This window comes from Saccopteryx leptura, chromosome 5 (assembly GCF_036850995.1).
Source record: "Saccopteryx leptura isolate mSacLep1 chromosome 5, mSacLep1_pri_phased_curated, whole genome shotgun sequence".
Classification (NCBI taxonomy): Eukaryota; Metazoa; Chordata; class Mammalia; order Chiroptera; family Emballonuridae; genus Saccopteryx; species Saccopteryx leptura.
In genome coordinates, this window is record NC_089507.1 from 139,726,223 (window position 1) to 139,737,549 (window position 11,327).

The 11,327-nt window shown below is 49.8% G+C and overlaps 1 protein-coding gene across 1 annotated transcript; it reads right to left on the reverse strand.

The window, feature by feature from the left end:
• Positions 1–261: 261 nt before the first annotated feature.
• On the reverse strand, positions 262–10,726 carry LOC136405753 (putative GTP-binding protein 6). The gene is made up of 7 exons (XM_066385251.1): positions 9,795–10,726; positions 9,225–9,362; positions 7,604–7,674; positions 6,998–7,133; positions 3,045–3,125; positions 1,058–1,177; positions 262–429 (listed from the first exon to the last, which is right to left on the reverse strand). The coding sequence occupies exons 1-3, from the start codon at positions 10,486–10,488 to the stop codon at positions 7,664–7,666; spliced, it is 843 nt and encodes a 280-aa protein (XP_066241348.1). The 5' UTR covers positions 10,489–10,726; the 3' UTR covers positions 262–429; positions 1,058–1,177; positions 3,045–3,125; positions 6,998–7,133; positions 7,604–7,663.
• Positions 10,727–11,327: the final 601 nt, after the last annotated feature.

An 11,327-nucleotide genomic window follows, 5' to 3' on the forward strand; every position in this document is an offset into this window, starting at 1 on the left:
AAAGTGACTGGACACCTTTCTCTTTTTTTTTTTTTAAATTTATTTATTCATTTTAGAGAGGAGAGGGAGAGACAGAGAGAGAGAGAGAGAGAGAGGAGAGGAGAGACAGTGAGAGAGAAGGGGGGGAGGGGCTGGAAGCATCAACTCCCATATGTGCCTTGACCAGGCAAGCCCAGGGTTTCGAACCGGCGACCTCAGCATTTCCAGGTCGACGTTTTATCCACTGTGCCACCACAGGTCACACCTTTCTCTTTTAGGCATGACCCTTTCCACCATTACTCATGAAACAGTGGGGCATGCAATCACTAAAGCTTTTATTTCTGAGTGTTGGGAAAAGGGTCCTGTCACATCAGGACTGGATAGATGTATGATTATCACATCTTTGGTTCTTAGGATTGAGAAGATTGTCCCTACAGTAATCGAAGACCTCTATGGAAAAATAGAAATTTAGTAACATAATTTATAAAAACATAGTATCTTTGCTTTATAGGCAGATAAAATTTTATAATATCTTATCTGGTGCTACACAGTATAGAAAAAGTTTGTTTTTTCTAACAAAGTAAAATAGAACCAAATTTGCATCAATAACAACAATCTTTACTTTAAGACAAAACTAATTCTCTTTCTCTCAAAAACTTATCCCAGTATATCATACATTTTAATTCAATTAGAACATATCTTTGTTTCATTTTATACAGAATTCATTTTGTTATTGATTTTTCTGTAGCTTTATTGATATATACTAGTATTCTAATCCTTTAAGAAAATTTTAATTCTGGCAAAAAACAAAATTAAGTAATTGTATATGTTATGCCAGTATTCTTTACATTAATATTCATGAACAAAATCAATCTTGTTGTTGGTTGAGCTGTATTTACTGGTAGAACGATTATTTTTAATATTTTACAAGACATATTTACTAGTTGTCACATATATGCTTAGTTTCTTGGTAATATAAAACGAAGCATAAATAAACTTATAATTCTAATTCTCATGCAAACTCCCACTGCCCTACACCACAAAAAATATCTTTTAAAAAACCCACAATGTTACATACCAAAACATTCCTCTGCTGGTCCTCTGTATATAGACTCTTTCTGGTCTTATCTTTTTCTCTCAGTTCCAGGGCAATGCCTCCCAAGTGGCTGCTGGAGCAATTTAAATTGCCTCAGCATGACTAGAAGAAGCAGACACTATCTCAGGTGCATTTTCAGATAAAGTAAAGCTTATCCTAAATGTGCACCATAATAAAAATATGCAAGTGCCATTTGGGTCAGAGAGGCAGCTCAGATACCCTATGCCTGCTTAAGGGGCAGATTAGCCTATACCTCACTCAGTTTAGTGGCTGACTCCTTCTAGCAGTGCCTGCTTAAATCCATTAAATTGGTGAAACATCAAGCTGAACTGAAGCAACATATACCATGATTTCTAAAAAAGTCAAAACACAATTGGTAACTATAAACCTTAGAAAATGAAGTGATAGAGTATTCAAATAACTCTCCACTAAAAATGGTCATATAAAAATACTCCATGTCAGAAATCAGTAGAGAAATGCAAATTAAAACCGCTATGAGACATTACTTAACACCTGTCAGAAAGGCTTTCAATAACAAATCAATGAACAACCAGAGATGACGAGGATGTGGAGGAAGGAAACACTTCTCTAGCATTGCCTGCATGCAGTTTTTTATTTTCTGCTCCCCTTTCCGAACTTTCACAATTCCACTTTAGCATATATGGCTGCAACACAGAAAGACTATAAACACATTGATGCACTGCTAAAATCCAGACGACTTCCTTGCTCCTACCAGAGTTCTGGTAACTATAGTCTTTGTAAGAACACTGGCACAGAACTAATCTGGAATTTCTGGGCAGGTTTCTAGACAGACGGGGTATCCCAAACTTCTCCACTGGAGGGCAGCAAAAAAAATTTTCTGCTCTCTTTACCAGTAAACATAATGGAGAAGAGCTTTCCGAAGTACACAATGCAGGCCAACATACATCAGACTAAGAAAATGGATTCCACCTTGACACACTAAGGATCCTGTGACAAAAGCTCTGGGTCCCTGCACTACACATAGGAATTGTGAGAGAAACAACTGTGCCCAGTAAACCAGACAGCAGACAGACACTCAACAGAAACCATGGATATCAACAAGGACGTAATCACACCAGGTACCTAAGACCCAAAGTTCTTTGACCAGACACATTCCGGCCAAAAACGGGCAAACACAGGAAATGGAGAGACACACAATGACATAGAACCCTTCATGGCAAGGTCCAAATATCGAATACCAAATCAAAAGCTCACAGGGATAGGAACACAGAAACCCCACCTGCACACAGAAACCGTAACCACTGGAAGAGTGCTGCAACGCATGCTTATTGAATGAGCAATTGCCTTGTGCATAGAGGTGAGCTTCACACCCAGAAGCCCTAAGCAGAGGAAAGATTTGGACATAAACAAAAGACTGCAGAAGACACCTGTATAACTTCAAGGACACAGTCACACTGGAAGCAAAAGTAATATTGACCAATATAACAATAAGTGAATGGGCAGACCAATGAAAGCAAATGGCTAAATGTATAAACTTATCTGTATGCATATATACACAAGAGCAAACACAGTAATATAGAAAAAATTTAACTCGGAAATCCAAAAAAAAAGATCAATAAATAAATTAAGAAATAAAGTAGAAAAAGAATGAGATGATTCATTGCATCCATGAGTGAAAAAAAAGAGGTACATAAATAAGCCAGGTAACTAATTAATTAATTTAACCTACGGAAAGAATCAACAACTCAGTCTTTGAAGATAGCAGAAAAGTTAAGACATGCACCAAAGCATAGACCAGCTCAATCTGAGAACATATGTACAAACTGATAGTTACACAGAAGAAAGTGACACAACAAAATCTCTCAGCTCCATCACTGTGTGCATCATCAAAATTGAAAAGGAAAACATAATGAACCAAAACATTCCTTCTCTTCCATGAAACATTCCATGTCTCTAGCACATCACTAGTGAAGTAAAAATATTGTACCTTTCCATCTTCATTGGACTCTCCTTCCTGCCTCTGATGAGGAATCAGAAGCTAGGTTTCTCCTCAGCACCGTCCTCTTCTCTTTAGCGAAGAACAGGAGATCATCAACATATTGAATTTTTTATATTTATTTATTTATTTAGTGCAGAAAGGAGGAGAGAAAGAGACCGACAGACAGAAAGGGGAGAGGAGCAGGAAGCACTTAAACTCCTGTATGTGCCTTGACCACACAGTACATGGTTTCAAACCAGAGATCTCAGCATTCCAGGTTGAGGCTTTATCCACTAAGCCACCACAGGTCAGACAAACAGAATGAATACTGACGTACTGACATCATTTTCAGACAGTGATCCTATAGGAAACCTTAAGGGCTTATAGGTGTACTCGCATTCTTATGCCAAGAGACTAGAAGACACAGCCCCTTTAAAATGTGCTATGTTCAAGGCGTCCACAAGAGAGCACCAGAATAAATTTTTTTTTAACTTTTTTATTTATTCATTTCAGAGAGGAGAGGGGGGCAGAGAGAGAGAGAGAGAGAGAGAGAGAGAGAGAGAGAGAGAGAAGGGGGAGGAGCAGGAAGCATCAACTCCCATATGTGCCTTGACCAGGCAAGCCAGGGTTTTGAACCGGCAACCTCAGTGTTTCCAGGTTGACGCTTTATCCACTGCGCCACCACAGGTCAGGCCAAAATAAATTTTTTAAAAACTTTTTAGGAATCCTTGCTACTCAGTGAGGGACCCAGAGAAGCACAGTGACTAACAGCAGAACTGAGCCCAGATAAACTTTTCAGTGGGAGGAATGGAGAACCCTGACACAGGACACCTCTTTCCTAACAGAATGTGAAAAGGAATGACCTCGGAAATGACACAGCCCTTTCACGTAAGCTGTCGCTCTCCCCAGAGAACAAGCTTCCTTTCCCAAAAGCCCAGAGTCCTAGGAACCATGGAAATAGGCCCATCTCCGCGTGATGCCAGTCTCGTGATACACGATCTAAATCCCCTGAATTACAAGAACAGAAGACACTTCGGGGCACGCAGAGATGACGTCATGGTACCCTGTGAATTACAGCAGAATTCCGCTACATGGCAGCACACATGAGCATTCCGGAGGGGAGCATGCGAACTCCTTACTCCAACGACGCACTACGTGGTCTGTGCATCTTAGGAGGGGGGCTGTTACGCGTGAACAAGTCAGGCCAAGCAAGGACAAGAGGCGGTACCCGCGGCGGGGTCTCTGACAGAAGCGCAACAAGATCACATGCATGAGGCGACTGGGAACACGCGGGCCCCGCGGGACCCCCACTTGTTCTTCCCTATCCCAACTGTTCCCTAAAACCCACCGCCCCAAACAGATGGGCTATTTCCTCTTTCGTAGAGAGCTCAGGATCTCGTCCCTCACCAACACCTTGGATTTCAAGCTATTGTACCTATAAACCCCAGGAAATGAAAACAGTGTCCCCTCACGACTCACCTCTGGTAAAAATAAAGGGCTAGGAAAAACATGTGCACTTATACAAGATGCCCTTGGGGAAAATAATACCTATTTGAACAGTGTAGAAATTCTGTACTAATGCCGACAACGCTCCCAAAACTATCTGGTGCTGCATCCCTCACCCATTCCTCAGCTCTCTAGGGGACAAACCTGACAGGCCCGCTACAGTCAAACACCACTCGTTACTTCTCTCCCTTCACAGACTGAATCACAACTACCCAGTCTTCTCAGGCCTTTCCCTTTCCTTGCAAACACAGAAAACTACACCTCTAACGAAGTGACACCCATTAAGTCATAAACGTAGCAACGAAGACACTTTTTGTTTGATGCATGCGAACCAATCCCACCACCAGCATCTAGACAACAAAGGTTTAAGAATTTAAAGGGCTCTTTCCTTAAACCTCCAGGTCTACGTGCAGACAGGTCCTGTCTGCTCCCTTCGTCGGACCTCCAGACCCTTCGCGGTGACACGTCCGGCTCCCACCCTCACGACCTGGGTCACTGTTCCCATGCTGCTCTGAACAAGAAAACTGCTTTCCTCCTACCACGCCTCAGGAACGCTGGACGACACGGAAACTGAGGTGGAGGTGAGCCAGGATCCTCTCGGACCCATGGCTACACCTGACCGCGTCCTCGTGCCCGTCCTGCTCCGTGAGAAGCTGGAGGACTGGACATTAAGCTCACCTGCGACTCAGCACGCTCTGCTCTCTCGAGCTTTCCACAGACAGACGGGAGACCCACCCCCAAAACTTCCCTCACCGCAGAGGTCTTGTGTCCTGTTCCACACCCTCCCAAAGTTTCCTTCGGGTTGGACCTCCTCAGGCCCACGTCCTGTACAGAGGACTCTGCTGCCTCTCATTCCACGCCAATCCTCCTTTCTACCCCAGACCTCCCGCCTCAGAGTGAACGCTCCCCAAACCTCTTCCAAGCTCCTCACTCAGCACCTCTCACGAACCACCCTCTCCCCGACCCCCCGAGGACAGTCCCGCCTACCTCCGACCTCGGGCACGGAGCCCTCTATTCTCGGCCTGACGTCTCCCACCCTGACCTGCTCGGACCAAGACCGTGTTCAATAGCGCCTCCCTAACGACCCTCCCCTGGCGAGGCAGGGGCCCTTCCTCCCTCTTTCCAGGGCTGCATCTCCCACTCCACCTCCCCATCACCTGTCACAGACTTCCTGCCTTCTCCTCAGCTGCTCGCGCTGCAGGTCACGGTCCCCTCCCTCAGTTTCCATTGCCGAGACCTCCTGCTCAGCCTCGCTTTCCGGAGTCCCGCCCCTCTCGACTCCTGCCACTCCTGCCACGTATCCAACCTGTAGATGCATCCACGCTGCGCATCCTGACGAGCACCGCCAAGGGGAGGGGGAAACGCGGGAGGGGCGGCGGTCCAGAGGAACACCACAGCGAGATCTCAGCTGAGGAGGGCTGCCTGGCCACAACATCCCGGGGGTGTGGAGAGCATCTAACAGCCAGGAGAACAGGAACTTTCCCCAAAGTTACTCTGCAACCGGCTGGAGAGGCAACTGTTTCTTTAAGGGTTTTTACATTCAGAGCCCTGCTCAGGGACGTCCTTCAACCTACCAAAACTTTAACAGTCAGTAACTAGTGTCGATACGGCACAGACATAGACACCAGCGTATGACCGCACAAGACACACACGATTTCTTGTGGCTCGTGGCTTAGATGACAAAGTGAGCAATAAAAAATTAAAGATGCCACTTTAGGTTCAGGCAACTGCTATGCAGCAAAACAACGGAATGCTATCCGGAACAGTCACGAATGATCTGGGAACACCTTTCTTGGAAAAAGCGGCCTGGAGACCAAGACCTAAAGTGCAGAAACTAAATCACGGTGGCTGGCTGCACGTAGCGCTGTCCTGTCTGCCCTACATGACGTGCTCGCTCAGGAGCCAAGTCAAGTACAAGAAGCAACCAATGGGAATGCCAAGAAACAACTACAGGCAACAACGACTGGTTGTTTCTCCGTGTCTCCCCCAATACACTATCTCTAAACTCAATAAATGAAATATAAGCAACAATACAACTTTCCATACTGCGCCATTGCTCTGCTGTTCCCTTAATGACTGAGTCTTTCTGCCTCACTTTCTCCTCTCGTCAGCATTCACACAGGTCCTGTACGCACACACTCGCCACCTGGGAAGCTGCTCAGGTGCACTGTGCTGCCTCAGCAACTGTACACCAGACCATCTGAAGCAGCAAGCAATGTATGACAAGCGACCTGACTGGACACTACTGTCCTGGGCGTTCCCTGACTGCTGGCGGCACGAGTGCCCCATGACTCAGATGGGCAGATCCAAAAACCCCTGACTGCTGGGGAAACAACATATCTGAAACCTTACCCCAATGAAACCCCTGTAGGCAACTGTCCTTGCCTCATAATTCAATCCTTCCTACTGGTGCTACAATAACCAACATCCTTCATCTTTTACTTTCCACAACCCACCATCTAATGAGACAGGACTCCCTGTGTCAGGCAAGACCCCTTCTACAATGGCAGGACCCAGAGCTTATGGGCATGACTCCTTACTTTCACAAGGCACAGCCTTCTTCTTGTGAGAGGATCCTCTATCTTGTGTTCTCTGGAATATAAATTCACCTTGAGCATGTATTGTATGTTGGGTATCTCTTGTTCATCTGATTACGTTCCTTTGATTATTACCACAGAGGAGAAGCCACGTGAGGATGAAGGCAGAGACGGAAGGGAGTTGTCCACCAGCCTAGGTCGCCTGGAGCCCCAGGAGCTGGGAGAGGCAGAAGGATCCTTCCTGGAGCCTCTGGGGGAAGTACAGCCCTGGGTCCCCTGGACCTTGGACGTCTGATCTCCAGGATGGAGGGAGAGTAAATCCTTGATGCTTTAACACAAGACCTATGGTCTTTAACAGGCTCCCAGGACCACCTGGACCCCTAGCTTGTGGGATATGACTGCAGAGGAGGCCCACACGCAGCCCTTGCCCCATCAGGACTGTTCAGGGACGCTGCCCCTTCCTTAACGTGGCTGCCATGACTTACCCCCTTCCCAGCACTTGGTAAGGAGACCTTGGAAACTTACCTGACCCCATGATGTAGCGAGAGCTCCCTCCACATCCATCCAGGTGGGAAATCCTGTCTTTCAGGCGGGACCTGTCATGCAAACAGGGCAACCAGTAGACGGGAGAAGATGCTGAGGCCGTTCAGGGAGCACAAAGCAGGGGCACCACTTCATGTGCGAGGGTGAGGGAAGGACGTTGTGTGGGGCCTGCAGATGGACAGGACCAGTGCACTGGGGTCCTCTCCAGTATGGGCCTTCACTAAATCAGGGAACAGGGTCCCACACAGGGTGACACCGTCAGGGAATGAGGCTCCACATTGGGTGACGTTCCTCATGGAGGGACGAGCCCCAGCAGGCATCCAACACGCTGTGCCGTCCAGGAGTGCGGTCAGCCATGTTCCATCCTTACCACCCCTGAGCAACAGTCAGATGTGGGAAAACAAGAAGAGGGTTGTCTGTTGTGATACCTGGTGCTGTTGCCATACCTGAGCACAGGGAGCTCAGCCAGGGCCACCTGCAGCCGTGCCTCCTTGGTCCAGGCGTTGCAGCGGAAAATGTGCGGGACGACCGTGAACAAGTTGAACACCTGCATGCCCCAGGCGGCCTCCAGTTCTTTCTAGAAGTGCAGAGTGCGTGAAATGACCCGCACTGGGAACCCGGCCCCATCACTCGACCTCAGGTGAGAGGACCTGTAGGAAAAGGGCTGTAGACTGCAGCCCTGAGGCAAGTCTTCTGTGAGGACTTTAGAACGCCAAGTCCTGGGGGGCAGAATGCTGCCCCAGCAAGCACCAATAAGATTGTTTAAAGGAAACAGCTGATCCTTATAGCCTTTTCCTACATACCTGAAAGCTATTAGACAATGGCAGTTCTCTGCATCTGAACCCATTCTAAGCTGATTTGCCCCAGGCTCTGCTAATTTGCTTCATAACCAAAGACATGAATAAACACAAAGAGGCTGCAGAGATCTGGGCTCTCAGTCCTAGAGGCTTGGGAATACCCTGTACCCATCTTTTCTCCATGTTGAATCCTGTGTGTTTTTCTTAAGTCCCACAGCGCCTTCCCCTCGTGCACACCCAATGACAAACTGGCTGCGGCAGGGACCTGTCCCAAACACTGTGTCCTCTATTCCTCCTGGGAGGCTGACCTGCACTTTGTTTGGCTGTGTCCCTGGACTCTCTGAGCAAGGTGGTTGGGGCAGCTGGGGCATGGACTGAGATCGAGGGGAAGCCCAGAGTCCAAGTTCAAGCACGTGGGTCTCACAACCACGAAGGTGACGTGACTGACCCCCCGGGGAAGATTCATGGAGACACCAACAGGCAAGCAAGGACTCGCCTGCCAATCGCTGCTGTGAACTGTGAGCCCAAAACAGTGAGGGGTGTGACTGTCAGGGGTCCCAGAAGAGCAGGGTTCCCATTGGGTGTTGAGGGGGGCCAGGAGGGAGGGCAGGGCTGGGGGGCAGCCCACTCTCAACGCACCAGGAGGCTCCATCACGTGGAGACCTTTGTGACGTCAGAGGTGTCCTCCCTCAGTCGCGCCAAGCAGCGACCTGTGCTTGACCTGCTGGTCCCCTCGGTCCCACGGGTGGCGCTGTGCTCACTGATCCCTCGGCAGGAAGGGGCAGGGACACGCACACGGGACCCACCTGTCAGGTGCTCCAAGTTCCCTTTGCCGAAGACGAGCTTTCTGTCGGGCGCTTTGGTCGGCACCATCCTCGTCTCCACCACCCACCAGCTGTCCAGCGTGTGGACCAGCGCTTTCGCCTCCGCTACTTGCCACTCAGCTTTGGGGACAGAGGCGTCCTTGGTGACGGAAGCTTCCAGAGGTCCAAGGGCCAGTGGGGACGGGGTTCACTTAAGCCCCCTAGCCCCTGCCTCTAGAATCCTGCTCCCACTAGATACCCCCCGCCCTCAGGAGTCTCAGTGTACAGATGTATCCCACGAAGCCCCGCCCACTCTCGCTGGCTTCCAACCCTGGAGCCCCACCTCTAGTCCAAGCTCCGCCACACCCGACGAAGTTCCAGCCACAAAACCCCACCCTCAGCACAGAAGCCCCGCCCACGCTCGCCGGAGTTCCAGCCCGGATCCCCGCCCCTAGCCTAAGCTCCGCCACTCCCGACGAAGTTCCAGCCGCGAAACCCCGCCCCCAGCGCATAAGCCCCGCCCACTCGCCGGAGTTCCAGTTCTAGAGCCTCGCCCGCCGCCCCGGGGGTCACCTCGAGTCAACTGCGGCTTCGCGGGTCCCCACTTGACTTCGGGGTGCACCAGACACACGCGCTGCGCCCCCGCCGGCAGCAGCGGTTCCCGGAGCAGCAGCTCCTCCGCCTCCCCCGCCCGGCTACTCCGGCCATCCGCACGTGGGCCCCGGCCGCCGACCCTGCGCCCCTTCAGGCCCCGCCCGGAGTCCCGGGGCCGAAGGCGGCGAGCGCGTGCTGGAGACTCGGCGGCGGAGCGGCTGGGAACCACGCGAGAGAGCCAGGCTCCCGGGCAGACGGCGGCCCGCATGGTCCATATCCCACGTCGTGCCGAACGCCATGGGGCAGGGGCTGGGCCTCGGGGGGGCCAGGCTTCCATGAACACCGCACATTGGCCGTGCGGCGTCACGTGCTTCGCGGGGGGTAGGCTGTGCCCGGGGAGCGCCGCGTGCGTTCTTTTCCGCGCGCTGATCCCCCGCAGGACGCACCCTATCGCGGCCAAGCTCAGACCCCAGACCTCGGCGCGCGCTTCCTCCTCTGGCGCCGTCCCGCGCCCCGCCCCCCGCCCCGGCCTCCGGTAGATGAGACTGGCTGAACGCTGTACCTGTCCATCTAGCCCCCATTGTACGTAATTTCTTCTTTTGCACGCCCTGACTCGGGACCGAACCTGTGACCTCTGTGCGCCTGCTGGGCCTGTACCGGCTAATTCTCCCATCACACCTGCCCTTTTTTTTTTTCCAACCCTATTAAGTGCTGAAGACACGGATAAAGGGGTTGACTGCAGCTGATGCTGATGAACTCTTTCAACATGGCAGCAGTGACACAGCAGAAGTGAGAAGGGGGTTTCTGTGAAATGGCTTGAGTGCCACAAGAGCTTTGGAAAGAAAAATAAAAGGATTGTGGTGGCAAATTCCACCCTGAGATTCTCAAGACGGGGAAGTGATCGAAACTCAGCCAGGTAAAGGAGCAGTATGTTTGAGGAGTGTCAGGGGTGGTAGCAACTGTGAGAGTGTGCAGAGTAGGGCATGGAAAAAATTATAAACAAGTGCTGAGACTGGGCCAGGTAAAGGGTGTTATAAAAGCAGAAGTGGGAGTGGGGCTTTGTTCATGACAGGTTGGTAATGGAGAGACCAGGTAAAGAGGAAAATGGTTGTGGCATGTTCATCTAGAAATAAATGGGGAATATGTAAGGCAGACATTACATAAAATAGAAAAGTTATTTAGGGAACGGAGAATTTGTCAGATTTGAGGACAGAATGGAGAATGATTCACGGGCAGTTAAGAACTGGAGGGAGTGAGGTTGGATGGGCAACAGGACAGTGTGCTGCAATAGTGGAAGAAATTTGTGTGTTTATTTTCCCTTGGTGGAAGGAATTGTGAGCAAAGTTAAGCAGCATCAGCTGCTAACGATTTTAATTACTAGGGCTTCCAACTTTAATAAGGTGGTAATGGCATCAGAAAATGGTCATTTGCTGATGAAGAATTCATTTGGCTGAGAGTTCAACTAGATTTACCCTGAAAAACTTACTAAATTACCTCTCTTGTTTGTCTAGC